General features: G+C 33.3%; 2 protein-coding genes across 2 annotated transcripts; both read left to right on the top strand.

Annotated features, from left to right (window-relative positions):
• The first annotated feature begins 4,656 nt into the window (after nucleotides 1–4,656).
• LOC140004123 (uncharacterized) lies at nucleotides 4,657–5,526 on the top strand. The gene has a single exon (XM_072069471.1). The coding sequence runs from the start codon at nucleotides 4,896–4,898 to the stop codon at nucleotides 5,238–5,240; it is 345 nt and encodes a 114-aa protein (XP_071925572.1). The 5' UTR covers nucleotides 4,657–4,895; the 3' UTR covers nucleotides 5,241–5,526.
• Nucleotides 5,527–11,977: 6,451 nt separating this feature from the next.
• LOC113714742 (E3 ubiquitin-protein ligase CIP8-like) lies at nucleotides 11,978–13,470 on the top strand. Its single transcript, XM_072069165.1, has one exon. The coding sequence runs from the start codon at nucleotides 12,142–12,144 to the stop codon at nucleotides 13,276–13,278; it is 1,137 nt and encodes a 378-aa protein (XP_071925266.1). The 5' UTR covers nucleotides 11,978–12,141; the 3' UTR covers nucleotides 13,279–13,470.
• The last annotated feature ends 9,167 nt before the right edge of the window (nucleotides 13,471–22,637 follow it).

Genomic DNA, 22,637 nt, shown 5'->3' with positions numbered 1-22,637 from the left:
GTAGTGACTAGTGAGCAGAGCAACCAAGAAAATTGTGCGATCTCACGTGTCGGGGATTGCCACGAGTTATTTCTCTCTGATTGGCTCTACACCTTGCCAGGTTGGATGATCCAACGGTCCTAATGAGTTGCTCGACGCGTGGCGAGTTTGTATTGGTGATTCTCTCAGGGAACGGACGTGGAGAAGATGGAGAATAAGCAGGGGTTCTGGAAGACTCTATAGGGTCTTCTTTAGAAAGACTTGACCTCTTTGATGGGTTATGGACCCATGGTGGGTTCCACAACATCGCGATGGAAGGACCGGTCCTGGATGGGCCAACACTGGCGTTGTTGCAACGTGGCGGGGTACCATTGGTAACTGGCCGGGCTTCTTTTGCACCGCTAGGAAATATCGAATCAGTTGTAGGCTTGCCGTGCTTGACGGATGATTGATTGAAGCCGGTTGGCATTTATTACCGTGTGATACACTAAAGGATATGTTTCGTTAATCGGAATCATACCCTCCACCGTGGGTATGATTTTTTTTTTAGCAATTTATCCAAGTAGTCACTAAACTTTTTGAATAGTTGAGTTTTGACCACTCAACTATTAATAATATGTTTGTACCCACTAAACTATTAAAAGTATAAATATTGGATCATTCCGTCTAATTTTACCGTTAATTCTGTCATGTCTAACTATTAATAGTATGTCTCTTGAATCGTGTGAACCTTTATATTTGACAGAATTGACAGTGGAATCAAGCGGGATGACTTAAAGTTTATACTTTTAATAGTTCCATAAATAAAAAATATACTATTAATAATTGAATGGCTAAATATTGACTATCCAAATAGTTCAGTGGCTACACAAATAATTTGCTCTTTTTTTTTGTCATTCCTCGTACCCTTTTGATTTGGAATCACGGTGGAATTCATTCAACCAATAGTTAATCAATTTGGAACTGCCACTATGTCTTCATTGATTATATTTGGAAACAATCGGATGGATTGATGATAATAAAAGGGAGAAGCACATTCGTCTCACTAAAAGGAAATGGAACCAATAGGATTGATCTAGTGTTCATATGAGAGAGTTTTAAAATTCTTTTTACTATTGAGTTCAAAATTCGAATTCTGAGTTTGATTGATAGGATGTAATGACTGATTGGAGGAAAAGAAGAAAAAGAAAACTGTTATATGTATATTGGAAAGAGAGTCATAGCAGAATTATGTGTGTTCTCTTGTAAAAATAAACATATATCATCATAAATTGTTCTCATAAGTACCAATATGCTTATGTTTTTTTTTGTCGCCTAAACGTTGATACTTTTATCTTTGTCTAGGCATACGGTTGTGTACATAAATAGCTTATCAAAAAAATTATCATGCTTACAAAAGTAGTTTTCTTTTTCATTTTTTTGCAATATTTTTTTTTCCTTTTGTGCATAATAGGTTTAATTATTGGCACTTCTTTTTTTTACAATCTAAGCTTTTGAGGTCAAAGACTTCCAAAATGTAGAAAACATATTTAAGGAACATGATAGGTTAAGTTTTGTTTTTTTGATGTATTTATGTATTCACTTCAATATATATATATATATATATATAAGTCAATCAATGTTTTATTGTTTTCAAGAGCGATTAATTATTGACTCTAATGCAATATCACAGGCAAATGTCTAGACTAACTGGTGCTGCTGACAAGACCTTTTACCTATTTAATCTTGAGTAAATCTTATATATTTTTATAATGTATATACTATTATGGTTAGATACACGACACATTTGTAAAATTTGGGTTTTAAATTTAAATTCGAATCACATATCATGCATCAATGATAAAAAGTGTATACACTATCAGTGTATATAGAAGATCAATCCATTAATCTTATGCAGCAAAACATTTTTAGCAATTTAAATTTTTTTACCTGATGAACCAGCTTGCTCGTCATTAAAAAATGACTAATCACTTTTATCTGAACTGTATCTGTAGGAATAAACTTCACGGAACCGCAATCCTCTAGAATTGAAAAACTTTTGGGTATTCAATATCATATCCTCAAATTTGAACAATTTTAGAAAATAAAAATAATACTTCACTGATTAATGCCTATTAGGAGTTGTGGTAATATATAAAAAGTATTTTATCTAACGGAGTTTTTAATAAAAATACTTATTATCTGTTTAAGTATGTTGGTTGGATGCACACTTCGATGAGTATTTAATATATTGGATAACGTGTAATTTAATTTTTTTTGAATATATTTATCTTTTTATATAAAAGTGATTAAATTTTATGTTTATTTTCTAAAACACAAAAAAGTTGTTTTAAAAGTTACAAATTTGAGTTTTTATTCAAAGTGTTTTTTACACTAAAAATTATAATCAAATATTTCAAAGTTGCTTTATCATTTAAAAATATTTTTTAAACAAAAAACTGTAATTCCAAAAAAATGGACCCTAGCAATAGTTTTTGAAAAAAAAAGATTGTATTACAGTCTCGTTTGACAAGAAAGTTTTTTGAGCAATTGAACAAAACTTTACTTAAGTTTACTATAAAATTTGTAGAAAAAAAAAAACTTTTTTTAGACATGTAAAAACTTTGCTTTTTTTCTTCTTCATTTTCTTTTGTTCATTTTTCTTCTTCATTTTCTTTTCTTCGCTCCCCTTCTTCCCCATCTCAATGTTCCTTCGCCTTCCTCCTTTCCTACTGCCGACTGCCATCGCCAGTAAAGGTGGTGCCAGTAGTCATCCTTTTTATTTTATCCTTTCTCTCCCTTTCTCTCTCGCTCATTTCCTCATCTCTTCCTCCCCTTGTCATTGCCACCTTCCCTATTCTCTCATACAATCTGGTAGTATAATTAGATCGTGCGGGAGAATAGGGGGTGGCAAGAGCGAAAGGGAGTGGAAATGGGAGGAGTCGAAGAGAGGGAGGAAGAAAAGGAAGAAAAAAAGATGAGTTGTCGGCGCTGGCAAAGGTGTTGTTGGTGATGGCGGGTTAAGGCAAGGAAAGGAATGAGAACAAAGAAGAGAAAAGAAAAGAAATTTTGTCTATGTGTTTTTTGATATTTTAAAGTGTGCATTTTAAAAATTCTGAATCCTTTTTTGAGATTACTATAGTTAATGTTATTTTAAAAAATGTGTAGAATAAAATTTTGGCAAAAAAAAAAATCACTTGCCAAATAAGGCAAATCACATAATTTCAGAAAACCTTATTTGAGGTTTTTGACAAATTCACTTAGTTCCCCTCAAATTTAAGTAATTATATTTATCTCATTTGGCATAGTAAAATAGCTATAATGTCCTCTACTTGGTAGACAATTTGTAGTTTAAAGCCATAGATTTACAAAACACAAAAAAAAAAAACATATTTCTCTATATCATGTCTATTTCGGCTCTTTTATTTCCTAGATATTATACCACTATACCCTTTTTTTATCATCTTCATTTTTATGAATATTAGCAAATTAAAATTATAAAACCAACAAAGGAGAAAATTATACATCAAATTAAAAGAAAATGAAGAAACTCATGATGATAGATAAATAAATAATAAATTTGATTATTGAAATAGAAAAAAGGACCAAAGATGTAAAAATTGTCATATTTTGTCTGTTATTAAGAAAAATTTATGTAAAATGTCAATAATCTGCATAAGGATTTATTTGGATTAGTAATTGTTGCTTATGATTTTATTATAGAGATATAGTTTATTCTCTATTTTTTAGGTGTTAATATTTTTAAGAACATAAGAGTGTTATAACAGTAATTCTAAATTAAATTAATTTGTATTGGAAAGGTGTTAGGGCATTAACATTTAATTTTGGAGTATAAAATTGTTTGTTAGTGAGAGAAAGTGTGTGTATGTGTGTGTGTGTATTTTTTTTTTTTTTTGCGTAATAAGCATTAATGCTGTATATGCAATTTGGAATCTTTTGAATGGCTACTTGAATTAGAATTGAAGTTGATACTTGGATAATTGTTAGGAATTAAGGTAATAGATTTATGTAAAGTATGGAAGAAACCGATTTAGTGCATTGTATTTTCTCTTTTTGTTTTGTACAAAAAAGTAATTTAGTATTTTCAAGAGAAAATTTGGTTTATTGAACCTAGACATAGATAGTAAAAATGGGGAATGTATATGTAATTGTTTAAACTTAAGGGGGACTCACTGTAATTATTAAAACCCTCAGGGGAGGTTTGTGAAATTATCCCTATATTCTAATATTAACGGTGGCCCACTATTTCGTAGTTTTGGGTTTTTGTGCTACTGAAACAATCCGATTAAACACGGTTGGAGGCGGGTCTTTTCTATCCTGCTCATTAACCCATAAAAAAAACCGATAGGGGATAGGCATTGCCAGCCTAACACCTATCAGAATTAAGAAAGTGTCCGAAATAAAAAAGACTGGAGCTAATATCCACTTTCCTCAAAAAAAAAAAAAAAAAATCCACTTTGTTGTGAGCTCCAAACGCTGTCGTTTGTGTGCCTGAGTTTTAATATTCTATGCAAGATCTGTTGATACGAAGGAATGGTGTACAGCCACGTGTGTAAGAACCATAATGACAGGCCAACTTGAACACACGCGTCAAAAACAAATTTTTTTTTTTGTGCTGTCGAAATATTTATGTATTTATTTCTTTTTCTTTAATAAGTCAATGCGTGTTAAGTGGGTGCATAATATTTTCCCGAAAGCACTAATTTTTTTTTTTAAAAAAAAGAAGATAAGCTCAACTCGATGCGGGAGGACGACCTCCCTCACTCTCTCCAACTCCAAGCATTCCTTTTTTCGTAATTCTCACTCCAAAGTAAAGAGGGCTTTTTTAAACCCATCTTCCTTGCACATGCAGTGAACGAATTTTAATTTCTCAAGCGAGAGAGAGAAATTCAAAAAGAAAAAGGATCAAGAAAGAGATGGCGATTTCGGATGCGGTGGTGGGGAACTTGACGACTTTGTATCTGGTGGTGATAGCGGCGCTGAAGGCTTATGGATTGGCAAGTGGGAAGAGCTTCGGTGGAGGATTTGTGCTGCTTGCATCCACGGCGGTGGTGGGCGTACTCTTGATTGCCAGTCTGACGTGGGACGTGTCCCGTAAGGCCACGTATGCGCTGACACGGCACGATCGCAGCAACAGTACTAGCGGTGGGCGGCATGATGGGCACGAAATGTGCCGGGGTGGCATCTGCTGGCACGGCGTGGCCGTCAAGTCCCCGGCGTCTCAAGTCCGGTTCAGGCTTCCGCAGCAGAACCGGTTGTAAATGATGATCCATCCAATCCAGTCGACTATGTCAATTTGACTACAAAGTCAAGTCTTTTTTTTTTTTTGTAAAAAAAAAAAAAGGAGGGCAGTAAGGATGGAAGCTAGCTAGATCGTCCCTGGTCGTTGGACATTTTTGCTATGCAACAATTACTAGCAGTAAATTTGGGACAGGGGAGTGTTTGTGTTACTTTTCAATGTTTTGCAGTGTGTATTCTGTAATGTATATGCTGTTCTTTCTTTGGCTTTACATACTTGATGTGAATAGAGGGTACATGATTTCAGAACTCGTCGGCTATTTCTAGTGAAATTGGCAAAGTCTATGGTGAATTTATTTGGCTAGCACCATAGGAAAAGTTAGGCTTTGCTTGGATTGCTATTTTCCGTAGAAAAATTTCGTCATTTTCCGTGAACACATTTCTCCATTACCTTTTTTCCTCACATACATCAAATCGCTACAGTAATTTTTCCATGAAAAATGACGGAAAATGCAATCCAAACGGGACCTTATTACACTTCCATTCTCCTACCAGCAATAGTTGCTAGATTATGAGCTAAAGTGGGCTTGAGACCTACTACTTTTTCTAGTGTCTTTCTGCTCTGAACCTCTGTGTCTTTGCAACTGTTACTGTTAGGCATTAAGGGGTACTTGAGTGGTTAAAGATTCTTTTACAGGTCATGCATTGCAGCACCCCCGAACCCCTTGTACCTAATCAGAACATTGGGAAATGGCGTACTGAGTGAAATTATATACAAACACCTAACAGGGAGGGTTTTTTTTTTTTTTAACAAGCATACGAATATATGCTTGTTAAAATACAGATGAGGTTTAATTAATAGTACTACTGTTTCTTGAGGAAGGATTGAATTAAGCAGCAAAAGAGGAGGCATTATAAATAGGAGAATTTTGAAAAAGGGTTGCGTCTACTGATACACAGCAGAAAGGAGAGATTATAAATATGAGGTTCTGATTATCCTTTGGTACCCTTTCAAAGAGATGGGCGGCAGCTGGTTAGCCGGCAATATCAAACTGACAAGATTCATTTACAAAACTGAGAATGAATGATACGTAGCATCACGCTGCGGGCAACGTGGATTGGGCAGATTGATTACACAACAAGCTACTGTTAGCTCCTTAGGATGGAATTGAGAAAGGGGACTGGCTCCTGATGTGCCAACTAAAGTCGCTCTCAAACGTTACGTCGGGCGGCCTATCTAATCCCAGGCAAAAATCTACTGGCCTTCCATGAGTGGTTCTCATCAGATTCCAGTCCAGTCCAAGGCCAGTACTGTTGCATCAATCCCCTTCAATCATCAGGCCACCGAATCCTATAATTTCCCTGTCCTGCAAAACACAAAATCATTTCAAACTACGCTAATAGAATGATAATTGAGTTACGCTGAAGAAGTTTGGATACTGTATTATTTGAAATAATTACTGTAACACTTTTTGTGATGTGATGTATGTGAAATAAAAAAATAATTGAAAATGTAAAAAGGTAGATTGAGGAATGTGTTTGTGATATAAGCGAAATATTATTTGAAATAATTTTGATATCCAAACACTCTCATTAATTTGGTTGGAATAATTTTGGTATCCTTTCATTTGGTTGGAGTAATGCTAATAGAATGATAGGAGATGCTTCTTTTTTTTGCCCCATTTATATGTTTTTTTTTCTTATTTTATATTTTCAGTTACCATTCCATATTAAGGAGTATTCCCTTATTGGATCCACTTTTAAATTCATTTTTCTTTTGCGGTTTTTCTCCTACCTAGCTCAACTACTAATTATTCATCATTTTATTCTGTTCTTCTATTCTCTGCGCAGTTGAAATCGTTAAACGTGATTACAGAGACGGACAATATGTACACAAATGGCTTTACACAAAATTGATTACACTTTGGGCACTTTGAAGGTGCGGAATTTTCGTCTTGTCTACCTGAGTCGACTTTTCAATAAACATGTGGATTTTAAATTGATTTCTGGCTCCGTTTGATAAAACTTAATCTGAATTCTGAATACTGAAACAATTAATTTGCTGAATATTAAGCACTGAAAAGAGATATATGAATATCTGAATCTTAATGCTGAACATATTTATACTGTTTGATAAACTTTTATAACTTAATGCTTAATAAGCTAAATTGTACAATTTTTCCTTCTATCTTTTAATCCAAAAAGGAAATAGAACCTATGATTTAATTAGCTTAAAATTGTTAGGTATGAAAATGACAATATTTATTTTTAAATCAAAGTAATATAAAAGAAGAAATATATTATGGAAAAGTCCAAATATCGGTGCAAATATATTTTTAAATAAGAGTTTGATAAGAAAAATCTAAATATAAGCAAAAGGAAGCTGCAATAAACAAGTTTTAAATTCACACCAAATTCTATAGAAATTTAATTACTTCAATGAAAAAATGTTGACGCTACATTGGAAATAATGAAATTGAGATCGGTGAGTACAGTAGCAATAAAAAAAATTGGGAGGAAAAAAATGACAAAATTATGAAAGAGTAGAAAGATGAAAAAAGATAAGGAGTAAACAGATGTGAGTAGTACGGAGAAATTGTAAAAAAGTCATTAAATAGGGAGAAAATAGAAGTAGAAAGCCATTAGACAGAGGATGCCAGGTTGTTTAATTAGATAAGGATTTTGGATAGAGAATATTAGGTTGTTTAATTAGATAAGGATTTTGAATATAATTAACAAACAAGAATAGATTTGATAGATAAGATAAAGTAGTTGAAGTAAATCTCTTGATTCTTATCAAATTAAGCATTTAGTTACAATTCTTGTGTTGAGTAGCTGAAAAAAATACATATAAATTCAGTACCACTTAATAAATTCAGCAGAAAAAATTTTATTTATCAAACACCCAAAACATTTGAATGACTGAATGAATTCAGTTTCAACACTTTTTTATGTTATCAAACAGACACTTAGGCTCCGTTTGATAAAACTGAATCTGAATTCTGAATTCTGAATACTAAAACAATTAATTTGCTGAATATTAAGCACTGAAAAGAGATATATGAATATCTGAATCTTAATGCTGAACATATTTATACTGTTTGATAAACATTTATAACTTAATGCTTAATAAACTAAATTGTACAATTTTGCCCTTCTATCTTTTAATCCAAAAAGGAAATAGAACCTATGATTTAATTAGCTTAAAATTGTTAGGTATGAAAATGATAATATTTATTTTAAATCAAAGTAATATAAAAGAAGAAATATATTATCGAAAAGTCAAAATATCGGTGCAAATATATTTTTAAATCAGAGTTTGATAAGAAAAGTCCAAATATAAGCAAAAGGAAGCTGCAATAAACAAGTTTTAAATTCATGCCAAATTATATAGAAATTTAATTACTTCAATGGAAAAATGTTGACGCTACCTTGGAAATAATGAATTTGAGATCGGTGAGTACGGTAGCAATAAAAAAAATTAGGAGGAAAAAAATGACAAAATTATGAAAGAGTAGAAAGATGTAAAAAGATAAGGAGTAAACAAATGTGAGTAGCATGGAGAAATTGTAAAAAAGTCATTAAATATGGAGAAAATAGAAGTAGAAAGCCATTAGATAGAGAATGTCAGGTTATTTAATTAGATAAGGATTTTGGATAGAGAATATTAGGTTGTTTAATTAGATAAGAATTTTGAATGTAATTAACAAACAAGGATAGATTTGGTAGATAAGATAAAGTAGTTGAAGTAAATCTTTTGATTCTTATCAAATTAAGCATTCAGTTACGATTCTTGTGCTGAAAAAAATACATACAAATTCAGCACCACTTAATAAGTTCAGCAGAAAAATTTTTATTTATCAAACACCCAAAACATCTGAATGTCTGAATGAATTCAGTTTCAGCACTTTTTTATGTTATCAAACAGACACTTAGGGTCTGTTCGATAACATAAAAAAGTGTTGAATCTGAATCTTTTCAGACATTCAGATGTTTTGAATGTTTGATAAATGAAAATATATTTGCTGAACTTGTTAAGCAGTGCTGAACCTGTGTGTATTTTTTTCAGCACAAGAATCCTAATTGAATGCTTAATTCTGATAAGAATCAATAGAATTATTTCAACTACCTTATCTTATCTACCAAATCTACCCTTGTTTGTTAATTATGTTCAAAATTCTTATCTAATTAAACAATATAATATTCTCTATCTAATGATTTTTAGTTTCTATTTTCTTCCTTTTAATGACTTTCACATCTTCTCCATACTCCTCATATAATATATTTCATCTTTTATATTAATTTGATTTAAAAATAAATATTGTCATTTTCATACCTTACAATTTTAAACTAATTAAATCATAGATTCTATTTCTTTTTTGAATGAAAGGATATAAGGGCACAATTGTCAAATTAAACTTATTAAGCATTCAGCTATAAATATTTATCAAACAGTATAAATAACTTTAGTATTAAAATTCAGACATTCATATATTTTTTTCAGTACTTAAAATTCAGCAAATTAATTGTTTCAGTATTCAGATTTCAGAATTCAGACTTCAGAATTTAGATTCAATTTTATCAAACGGAACCTTAGTCTCGTTTTTTGACTTAGCAAATTAGTGATAACAATAACAATAATAATAATAATGCCCGTGGCCCACAATCCCACACAGTCTATATACAGCCAACAACGAAGACGAGCCCACTGCTTTCGCCTTGTTTCGTAACTTGTATTTTTTTTAAAAAAATGCAGCTGAGAATAATAATAATGCGTTCTTCGTTTTAGAAACGAGGGTTCCTTGGATTTTTACCAGAAATTTTGGGTGCAAATTGAAAGGGCCCGTGTATGATTTCTGATTTTCGCGTAAGGAGCCGCTCGTGTAATGCGTCGTTGCCGGCTAGGTATAGACTAAAATACCCGTGTATTATGGAATAATTATGGGGATAACATCAGAAACTACCCTTATTTAATATCACCTAGTACCCATAAAGTTTTAAAAATATAATTTACCTCCCTTATTTTTGTTATTTGTATAACAAAACTTTTTAAAATCCTAAACTACCCTTTTACTTGCTAAATAAAAATACTCATCAATCACTTTGTTTACTTCAAGAAAACCATTACCTAACAAACAATTTCTAATAATACTATCACATCATAACGCTATAGTCCATAAAAATATATATTTAAAAAATAAAAAAGATATTTACAAAGAAATGCACTTGCACCAACTTAACTCTATATGCTTAAAATCAATTTTTTATTAACTTTATTTATTTCAATTTCTTCTCAACCCGTGCCCAAAACTTTTAAATTGTATTGATCATTATAAAAATTAACTCAAATTAATCAAATTAATCATACTCCACTCTATTACAATCACAAGAAATTTAAAAAAAATAAATTTCAATTTATTATAATTTATAAATAAAAAATCACATAGTCATCTAAAAAATGAGTAAAATAGAATGTTGGAGAAACAAGAAAAAAGAATAAAGTGACTTTTGTTTCCTTTTTAAAATTTTTGATCTCCATTTATTTGATACGTGAATTATGTACAAGTGAGGGTTAATATTATCCTTTTGCAATTATTAGGGTAAGTAAGTGATATTTTAAAACTTCAAAGGGCCAAGTAATATTAGGAGAAACCTTATGGGAGATTTATGATATTACCCGATAATTATATATTAAGGTCCTACTTCGAGTTTCTACCTTTGAAATGAAACGTCAATCCAGTTGTAGTATGCACAAATTGATTTGAAAAAAAAAACTATGCTTATCATATGTATTAAACACAGGAAAGAAAAGTAGTATGCTGTAAATGTATTAGAACTGGTATTGACAGTAAGGTCCTGTTTGATAATTCAATTCAACACTTAAATTTAATAGATTTATATCTTAATATATTCAAACTGTTCAATAACCACAATTGAACATCTGAATTAATTAAGTGGCACTGAATTCCATTCTTATTCCAAGTTTCATTTCCATCGTCACAACAACGCTGCACCTGGTTGTCCTCTGAAGGCTTAAATTATCAATCTCACTCAAAAAGAAAAAAATAAAATCAGCAACTTCGTCCATTATGATTAAAACAAGTTTCTAACCTAAAAATGTGAAAACTAAACAAAAATTCGCAATTGGAGACTACAAAAAAAGTTGCTCTGTAACTCCTTCGTTAGTCTATTTTCGAAACTCTATCAATTCAAAGAAAAATTCTCCTAGATATTGAGGATAAAACCTCAAATTAATTCAACAACAAAATAAAAAACTTAAAAGGAAAGAAAATCGCATTTTTTTAAACATTTTTTTAATAAGTAAGAGGTTTTAAATCTAAAACTTTCGACTTACAATACTTCCTCATTTATTATCCAATCCAACCCTCGTCCGAAAGTCACAAGTTTAACTGCAAAGTTCCGGGCACAAAATTTATTTTTCGTTGCTTATGTAACCATAATTTTTCTCTCATTAAGAATTCAGGTCGTTCTATTTCCATATGTATGTATATCTGCGTGAAGATATACCAGGACAAACAAGACCAAAGATAGCAAGACAATGGCTTCTCTATCCTCGTGGGCTAATTAATAGTTTGGCCAAACTCATTGGAGGTAAATGTAATGAGCTCTGAAAAGCATTTTTACAAAAAAAAAAAAGAGAAAAAAGAAAAAGGGACACTGCGGAGGCAAACGTTAATGTCGCGAAACTCACCACGAAAGTACCTCCAATTTCAATCATTGACCGCTTGATTAATCCCAAAAGATCACCAATTCCTTTTACCCACAAATCGGTGGCTGTACCTCAATTCTCTTTCATAAAAACCACATAAAAATCTCTCACTCGTCTCCTCCTTTCTCTCTCTTCACTTCTCTTTCTCGGCCATATATCTGAGACCCCCTCAGGCCCTCACCAATTCTTCCACAATGGCCGAAACCCCATCTGACCAAACCCAGACCCAGGCCGAGACTCAAGTTCCAGCCGGGTCGGAGCCCAATCCTTCACAATACTGGTGCTATCACTGCGACAAACGGGTCTCCATTGAAACCCTTGCGGATCTCCCTGACGTCATCTGCCACGAGTGCAAGAACGGCTTCGTCGAGTCCATGGGTCCTCCAGCCGCCCCGGCTGCAGCTTCGGACCCCATGGATGATCCGTCTTTCGGAAACCAGTTCCTCCAAGTCCTTCGACTCATAGCTCAGGCCGCGCGTGACGAAGACGCGCCTCCTCCTCCCCCCTCTGAGCACGCTGATCCATCCGATGACGATTACCTTCGAATCGAGCTCGATGGCTGGGACAACGATGATGACGAGGACGACGAGAATGAAATCGAAGTCAGAAATGAAGATGTAGAAGAAAATCGAGAAAGGGTGGACCAAAATCGAGACCAATCGGACGACGACGACGACGACGACGACGAGGAGGTCGACGACGAAAATGAGGAGAATGAGACTCGAGAAGAGACGGACGAAGATGATTTAAGGCGTAGGCGGCGCGATGTTCTTCGGCTCCGGCTTCGGGACTTTGCTGCTCGAGCCGCGAATCGCCGTAACCGGATTCTCGATTGGGCGGAAATCCTAATGGGAATTGAGGACTACTCAATTGAGTTTCGATTGGCCGTGCCTGAAGGAGAAGGGTATATTGGGAATCCAGGCGATTACGTGGATGCGGCGGGTTATGAAGCTTTGCTGCAAAATCTGGCCGAAACTGATAACGGTGGGCGGCGAGGAGCGCCTCCCGCGTCAAAAGCTTCTGTAGAAGCATTAGAAACCATGGAGATTAAGTCAGAACTGGAAGCATTGGCTTGTGCTGTATGTAAAGATATAGTTGGTGTTGGAGAAATGGTAAAGAAATTACCTTGTGGACATGGGTATCATGGGGATTGTATCATACCGTGGTTGGGGTCGAGAAATTCGTGCCCTGTATGTAGGTATGAGTTGCCGACAGATGATGCAGAGTACGAGGAAGAAAGGAAAAAGAGAGCTGCTGCTGCCGCTGCCCCGAGTTCTTCTTCTGGTGGCAGTGGCGGTATTAGTGGTGATTACGAGACTGAGTCCTTCTAATCATTGGTGGCATATACGCTTACTTTCTGCAATTATTTTTCGGTTTTCTTTTTCTAGAATTAGCTTATGATTTCAGATATTTTGACTCGTGGAACTCTGTTTGTGGACTAGTTTGAGGAATTGTAAACTTGTTTCTTCTTTTCTCTTAATGTAAATAAGATTTACTTCGATAAAAAACTTGTTTCTTCTTTATCTGGAGCATCTTGTCCTTGGGGCTAGATAATATGGAAACTGAAACATTTGCACCTATGAAATTAATGATATCATTTTAAACATGATATGCTATGCTATTAAGGTATGCAATTTAACATGTGCATTCAGGTGTTTTAGGAGCTTTACTTATGTCATAAAATGCAGTTAATTTTTAGTTTCTTGTAATAATCTTTGCGTGCATAATAGATATTATACCTTTAATTGAAACTTCAGATGCAGAACATGGATGTATTCTTTCGAAACCTTGACCGTAATGGTCTCCCCAGTATATTCAGGCTAAATCTTTGTTGTTGTTGCTGAACGTCAGTCAATGCTACTGCCTGTGCTAACTTCCAGTGTAATGCGTGATACTTGGTCGGGGATTCGCGGAAAGGCGTATGATTTGCACAATTTCTTGTGTGCTTGGATTTAAGTTCTTATTAACGTTGTTATTTTAATGCACCGAGATTTTAAAGTGCCTATTTATTTATTTATTTGTGTGCAAAATTCATGACTTGCATTTTCTGCTTCTGTTGTGTGTTCCGTTTTCATCTTGAATCTTCGTATGGAGACGAGCAGATATTTATTTTAAGAAATTCTTGAACTCAAATTCCTGGTTCTTATGTATAATAATAAGGGTTAAAAATAAAAAAGTCCCCTGTGGTAAGCCTAATACACAGAAAAGCCCCCTATAGTTTCAAAATATACAATACGACATCTCATGCTTTGAACTAAATTGTAAAAGTGACGGAATCCGTTAAACTTAACGGAAATGACTTATTGGAACCTAAAAAAAATTTTTTATACCTATTTTTTATCAAATATACCTATTCTACCCCTTAACCCTCAATTCTCTCTATTTAGAAAAAAAAACAAATGATTTTTTTGAGCTGTCTTTTGTTTAATTATATCAGGGTATTTTGGTCATTTTGACCATTTCCGTTAAGTTTAACGGATTCCGTCACCTTTACAATTTAGTTCAAAGTATGAGGAGTCGTGTTGTATATTTTGAAACCACGGGGGGCTTTTCTGTATATTAGGTTTACCACAGGGGGCTTTTTTATTTTTTACCCTAATAATAATAAAAAGGGAGAACTACACCAATCGTCCCTCACATATCACATATGTGAAAATTTAGTCCCTCAGAATAAAAATGATCAATTTTAGTCCTTAACAAACAAAAATGATCACCTTTAGTCCCTTTTCACTTTTTCGACCAAATTTTGGCCGAAATTCATTGGGTCCACGCGCAAAGCCCAATTTTTAAAGGGTAAAAGTGACAAATCGCCGTTGACCAATTATTGGAGGGACCAACTGTACAAAACAAACATTCATAAAAAAACACAAAAACTAACCCACCATTATTTGTTATTCATCTCAACCCAAAATCTTAGGTTGTGTTTGGATTGCATTTTCCGTCATTTTTCATGGAAAAATTACTGTAGCGATTTGATATATGTGAGGGAAAAAGGTGATAGGGAAATGTGATCACGGAAAACGATAATATTTTCCGACGAAAACCTTCAATCCAAGCAAGGCCTAATATCCAGCAATTCAACAGTATAGCATTAGCGTATTCCAGTGTACTAGATTAAATTTGCAGAGAAAGCATAAAGAAAGGACTGAACTTAATGAGATGAAGACGACCAAGGAAGTAGATCAAACAAATTTCAGTGTTGGAGCAAGCACCATTACCGCAGGCATACGATTTACCAAGTTTAGATAATGACCTTGTTACCAAGTACCACGTCGGAGCAAGACAACATGTATGCCCAAACTAGCCGAAAACAGAATATCCCAACAGTAGTTCATATTAACAGAGGAGTACAAGACCAGTTCAATTAGCAGACAAACATGAGTCCTTCGTTTAAACCAAACTAGGAGGGTAAACACCGCGCGACGCGCGGTGAGGTTATATGAGATTGGCATGCCCCATCGAATGAGATTATTCTAGTACAAAATAAAAGGAGGAAAACACTAAGAGAAAGCTAAATAATGTGATATTAAAGCAAGTAGCAGATACATGCCTACTTCAATATCAATAACAATGTGCTATAACTTATTACATTTGTCTTGATTGTTTATATATTAGGAAAATTTTTATAAGTGATATAATGTACAACATTTTGGAATTAGATAACTACGATTAAAGAAGACAAATTTTTAAACTGGAAATACAATTCAAAATCCAAGAAGAATTGGTGCTAGAATGTGAATTCAAGGTTATAATCTATCTTTTTTTCCCCCTATAATCTGCCCTTTGGTAGATTTAACTAATTAAAATTGCAATAAAAAAAATGCCTTCGGAATGAAAGAATGTGATAAATTCCATATTCAAGCATTCTTGTCTCATTATTTCCTATCAAGAGATAGTAGCACTCAGTGAAGGCAAGGCCTCTAATAGCAACTACCTATTAACGACGGAGCCTGATCTTCCTCTTCAATGTTGTATGCAACTATCACGATTGGAGACTTTCTAGTATCGTTTGAAAAAATCCTTGAACCATGCGATGTTTTAGGCAACCAAAAGCAATTGCGAATACAGAAGTTTTCCCTCTTAAATACCATACACCAACAGATAGAAATATGAGATCCAAAACTCCAATCATGTTAAGGAGAAAAATATCCGCGATCAAATTCCATCCCCTCTACAATGTGCAGGCTATTTTTACCATAGCTCCATGTCTCACTTCTTATTAATTCTCTTCCTACTTTTGAAAAGAGTCAGAAGTCCTGTTTCCTACTGCATAATCATTTCCTGCACTAACAATAGCAATATTTGCAAAATCATGACCGACAAACCTACAATCATCAGAAATTTAAAACTTAAAATGATTTTTCTTCTTGCAATAGTACAAAGATGGCAAATTACCTCCCTGATGCCAATTTGAGTTCTGAAACGAGCATTTTGGTAGTTTTATCAAATCCCATATGAGAGCTGAATATGTTTCATCCTGAAAAAAAAAACACAATGAAAAGTGAAAATGAAACATTTTAAATTTCTTTGACACAATAATGGCAATTTCAAAAGTAATTGATAGCGGTAGCAAAGTCACCTTTAACTTTGATAACTTTAATTAAAGAGAGCAATGTAGACAACAATAAAAAATAGGTCAAATTAGAGATCAGACAAAAATAAATTGGAGCTAAGACGAGAACAAATTCAGCAACATTTGCACCGTCCTGCCTCGCTAATTTAACTCCCACATACTCCAAAGCATCCTCCAATCAATCTGTTCTGCGCAAGTAAATTACATGAAGTGCAAATAATAACTAAACTAAGAATAAGATAATATTCCTATAAACATTTTGCTTTTCTTTGAGATGATAGATTGCAAATTTGCAAGCTCTCTTAAAGCCCCAAAAAACTACACCACATACGAAAATATGCATTTTGTTGCATTAGTATGCCAAAAAAATACACTCTAATGCAGAATGACAGAAAGTACAGATACAGATGTTGGACTTTAGGCTCAAATCTTCATTAAAAAGCTCCAAATTATTTATCAAAATTATTTCTAATACCTGTAGCATTTTTTATCCATTATTCCCCATTCTCTTAATCATTATTTGATGGCTTTCCACATGTAGTATACTTAATGATAGTAAATAAATCTAAAAGATTTAGAAGAAAACAAGAAGCAAATAGCACATTCTTCCATTAAAAGTATGAGAATAACTGACATAGCCAAATATAAGAAGAAGAAAATTTTTAAGACATCATGTTGTGGAATCTACCATAAGGTCACCTCAAAGTGAAATAAGTAGATTGCTTGAACTGATGCAAACCTAGTAAAAAAACAACAAACTTGCTAGCAATTTCAGCACTAATATTGCTTGTACATATCAAATACACTGATATACCATGTAAGACTTGTTACCTGTTTAAAACACTTTCAGTATCTTTAACAATCTTGGGATGCAATTTAATCTGTAACACCAAAATTCTTCCTTTTGGTCCCGAAGTTACTCCAACTACTTTTGCCACGAAGTCTACACATGCCTGCACAATTAACAAGAAAACTTTACTAATCATTCACCACTTAAAAATATTATACAAGAAATAAGTAATAGATGTAAACCAGAAGCTTTTCCAACGCTGAACCATTATGGTTAAAATAGAGTTCTTTAGCCATAGCTATTGCATTTAGCATAGAACTTATAGTTTCAATTAAAGCTACAATATGGTTCATACATGAACATTGATGGCTAGGGATAAACAGAATGCCTATGTTTTTCGTTTTGCTTCGTCATCATGAAAGTTTGTTAAAATAAAAAAAAAAATCATCTAGTTATATATATGATCAATCATCATCAACAACCCTTTTAAAATCAGGGTTCAAGGTTCCAAGAATAAGAACCATTGAGACAGTTTTTAAGATGACCTTAGAGGGGGCACTTTTTAAAAAATTGATAAAAAAGACCTATGAGACAGTGAAATAAAAATATCTTGCACAAAGCCTTTTTTTTCCTTTTCCGTTGGGGTGCTGTATGAATAAGTGTATCTAAGCATTCATAAGATAATTAGTTGAAAGTTAATTATAATTATACCCATAATTGTGTTGTATATAACATGAATATGATAATTACTACCAACTTTTGGAAAACATAAATCAAGTATGAAAAGCCAAAATCAGTTTGAAACATATAACTTATTTCTGTTCATAGTAGAAAAATGAAAAATAAAATGCACAGCAGACATAGCAACCTCCTTAGGAATAGAAATAGCTCTTCTGTGACATGAAATATTGTATCTGACTGTAAGGATAGCAAGCAAAGAAGCTTTGTATGGCATATAGTGCAAATTAAATCAGAATTTGATTTCATTTTTTTTTTTTGCCGAGTCAAGTACACAATAGGGGAGAAAAGTGGATTTCATTTGAAAAAATACATCACCATAAAATAATAATAAAAAGAAACATGGTAATTAGAATAATATACCTTTCTTATATAGAAAGACATGATTAAACATCTTTCATCCTTTTCTGTCCTCAAAAGGTCAAGAACGACATAAATCTTCCATGAAAATATAAGTGAATGAGATGGTAGTGTTTTCATAGTACAGAGAGAAAATGTTGCTAAAGACCATAACATAGCAATAAAATTTCTCTCAAAGGATGACCAATATGTCCCAAATAATAGTAACATCATCTTCAAAATAACCTTCTTAACTTTTCCATTTTTTGCAAGGGCTTATGCAATCCAACATCACTATAAAAACATCTTTTTTGAAGAATATTTTAGATTGTGATCTTGCAACAAAATTATAACGGGCAATCTCTTTTTCAGCTAAAGCAAGGCCAACCATTTCTTTGAAGATGAATAGAGGCATAAAATTTTGACAAGCTGCCTTCCTTGAAATAAATCAATATTCATTCCCAAAACTTTTTGTCTTTTATGCAAGCAACCTTATAATTTCAATATATTTTCACTACTAGAAAGGTTTTACACCAATATGGAATAAAGCCAATTAAAATAAGATAAAGCGAATAACTCCAAAGACCCCAAGACCTGTCATGTTTACATTGACTGATTGGAAAGGTCCAATGTCTCAAACGATTTGGTGATTGGTAAATGAAAGGTAATAAACAAATTATACCTTAGCATCAACTTCCAAAGAATTGATGTAGAGTTAGTTACTTGGATCCTACAATGAGAACCAAGAAAGCCAAAATAAGTCTTATAAACCAGACAAATGCTAGGAAAATACAGTGTTATATTACCAAATTAAAGGTACCTTTGGTGACATTTAGTTGAAGATACAAAGTTGCTCTATCAATTTGCAATCATCAACATGCCTTATATGCATATTCTTTCCCATGTTAAGATTCATCTCACTCTATTGGCCAATTAAGTTCCATTCTACGTTTTTTGTCTAACTTGATAACATATTTACAATTAAACAGTCACAGCAATACAACTCAGCAAGAAAACCCACCAAGCACAAGTTATATGATACATGCTAGAAAACTTACTATTATTAATTGTTTAGTAAGGAAATAAAGGAGTATAAATTCCAAATTTCTAGTACTAACTTTTACATATCAGTTATGAAGGTTAATAACATGTGGATCCCTTGTATACATTTGATCAAACAACTACATGACAATGCGGGGTAGAATTGCTAACATGCACAACTTAGTCATATCCGTTTTCTTTTCTGTGAGAAAAACTGCCTCACTCGTAAGTGCTTTAAAAGCCATCATATGGGAAGAATGATCAAAAAGGTTGAAAGAAAAATGGATCACGCAATAGCTTAACAAGTGAAAGCTAGATCAAGAATCAAGAGGGTTGATCATTTCAGAACTAACTGAAACATAAAGGGAACAAAATAGGAGCTCAAACAACTGAACAGGAGCTGAAAAAAATTCAGTATTCATTGTCAAGAAATCATCAAACTACACTATATTCACTCATATTGAAAATCAATAAGATACCACTACCACTAATGTGTAACTACGATTTGTCTCGATGACTATATACTATAAAGACAGTACGTAAAAATATTAAATTTTTTTCAAATTCCATAATTTCAAGAAAATAAGTAGCACTCTCCTCACTGAAACGCTAACTTTAGTCACCACAAATGAACAACTTAAGGAATAACAATTGAAATTATGGTAAAAAGGAAAGCAAAAAACCTGTAATAATGGAAAAGCAACAAGTGATAAAGTCCGATGTAACCTTTTCTGCAAAGAGCAAAGGAAAAGGGGTATAACATTTAGAGTACAAACTGCAATAAAATACACATGAACAGAAGAAGGTACAATCAAACTACTCACTAATTTACACAAAGTAAGCTGGATACGATATTGAGTCGTGCTGCTATACTCTGGAGTAGTTCTTGGAAAGGACAGAAGAAAATTTCCAAATTTTGGACCTGCAATATCAAAAAATTATACATTAGACAGCAGAATCGAGAGAAAAAATCATTTAAAGGCATCAGATTGACAAAAATCGAAAAGAAACCTGTGAATTTAAACAATTATTCACATAGAACTTATCCAGAATAATGCTATGATTAGGCTCTCAGCAAATTGGAATTGGAATAAATTGAGAAATCAAAGATAAAAAATTAGTTCGTCAGTTGACCACTCATCGTAGATATCGCATTGGAAAAAGAAACAACGAAGAAAAAAGATTCTCAACCTCGACAGAAAGAAAGTGCACCAATCAATTTCGGAAGTTTATTTGTCGCGTTCTACACCAATCAATTTAACAAATTACCTATGATTTTTATTTTACTTCAAAAGTTTATTTACTTTTTAACCCCCTAACACACAAACAAGTCTTTTCACTACTTCTTTTCCCCTAAAAAAAGTTTCAGAAAGACGTACAAAAACAAATATGTTTCAGACAGAAAGAATCACGAGACAAAAAAAAAACAGATAAAAAGGAAATTGAAAACATAAATTAAACAAATAAAAAATGCAAAGGCAGGTGAGAAAAAGAACTAAGAGTCTCAAAGATGGGGAAAATCATGGAAAACACTCACTCTGATCCGGAGTCATCTTTGAGAAGCATTAGAGAAATATACAATCTTCTACCTTCTTTTTCAAACAAACAAATGCAGATGTGATTGATGGGAGAAGGTTACCTGCTCCCAACTTTTCAGTGATGGTAGCGGGTTCCCTTTTCTATACTCCTTTCATTAACCATCCGACTCCCTCTCTCTAACCTTTTACTTTCTCTTTTTTCTCGTCTTCTTCCTCATCCTCAGAAAGAAAATTGCACTTTTTCTCTCTTCAATTTCAGAAGCTTTTTCTCTCTTCAATTTCTTTAACATATATATAAAAGGACAAATGCCATGGCTCAAAAGGAATGATTGTTTTGCTGATGTGGCCAATCGTTATTGGCTGGAATGTGTTCGTCCATCTGTTTATTCTGTTCTATACGTAGTACCTAAAGTCAATAAACTTTTCAATAATAACTTCTTCTTCTACATGACAGACTAAAACTGTCCTAAGACATTGACACAAGTACAAATTTGAAAAACTATTGATAGAAGAGTTGTATCTAAAAGCATCTCAATTTAATCACCAATAAAATCCAACCAGAGCTTTTCACATGAACAACAAACAGCTCTGCATTTTTAGAACCACTGTTAATTCTAAAATTGTGAAAACAAAATGACTATAGCCTATGAGACATAAACAAGATGACAAAAATAACAAGTATCCCCATGAAAAAAAACTCAAAGCAAGAAGCACTCTCAAATTGAGACCTAAACAAACGCAAGCAATTTGAAAGAATTGACAGAACTGCAACAGTGTATACATTTTCAAAATCACAATCAGTTAGTCCTCGGATGCTAGATTGCTAATCACTTGAGACAAATAAATCAGCCAATTAATAGGCCCCAGAAAGCACGATAGTCATCACCCTTAACTATGTACACTGATAGGCATTAGTTAGCGAAAATTAAAAGCACAAGTCTTCACAAAAACTACAAACAAATACAAAAAAGGCGTATAATTAGACATTTAATAAAAACAGAGTTTAACTTAAACAAGTAGATGGATGTAATAGAAGGTAAACAAGGAAGAATCCATCTTCCTTGAAGCGTATACATCTAACAATAATTCACGAGTATGCAGCAAAGCTACTCAGCATTCATCTATTAACTAAAATCAGGATACTAAATCCAACAATGACTCATGTATATAGAGAACTGAAATACTGCTTCGGACATTATTATGTGGCACAATTAAACTAACATGAGAGTATAAGTCAACTTATCCGGAAAACTAAATTCCAATTTGTCAAATTACAAATGGAACAGATTTGCGCTTTTTACCAACCACAACTACCATCTAGGACTGTGGAACAATATGAATGAATAGCCAAGAACCATCAGACTTAAATAAGGGCTATGAAAAGAAAACAGCCATATAGCAATAGAAAAGGACATGATGCAAGAAAAACGTTGATGCAAAGCAGAGACGCTTCCAATCTATGACCACAACAAACGAGCTATCTAAAACATTCTAGACAGTGATTGATCAATAATCAATATGGTTAAGAGATCACAATCAAGTAAAAAGACAGTACCCCTGCAAAGTTACAAGTCTTCCCAGATGATTAAATAGCAGAAGTTTGAAAGATAAAATCACTCTCCAACGATGACCACAAAAGAAAAGCAGCCTGAAATTCTTCACTTGATCTAT

Source organism: Coffea arabica, chromosome 10c (genome assembly GCF_036785885.1).
Source record: "Coffea arabica cultivar ET-39 chromosome 10c, Coffea Arabica ET-39 HiFi, whole genome shotgun sequence".
NCBI classification, from domain to species: Eukaryota; Viridiplantae; Streptophyta; class Magnoliopsida; order Gentianales; family Rubiaceae; genus Coffea; species Coffea arabica.
The sequence above is the reverse complement of the archived record's forward strand: the minus strand, read 5'-3'. Positions and strand labels throughout refer to the sequence as shown.

Bases quoted from the DNA above. Each gene is read 5' to 3' on its own strand.
- LOC113714742 (XM_072069165.1), top strand. From the start codon at position 12,142: ATGGCCGAAACCCCATCTGACCAAACCCAGACCCAGGCCGAGACTCAA.
- LOC140004123 (XM_072069471.1), top strand. From the start codon at position 4,896: ATGGCGATTTCGGATGCGGTGGTGGGGAACTTGACGACTTTGTATCTG.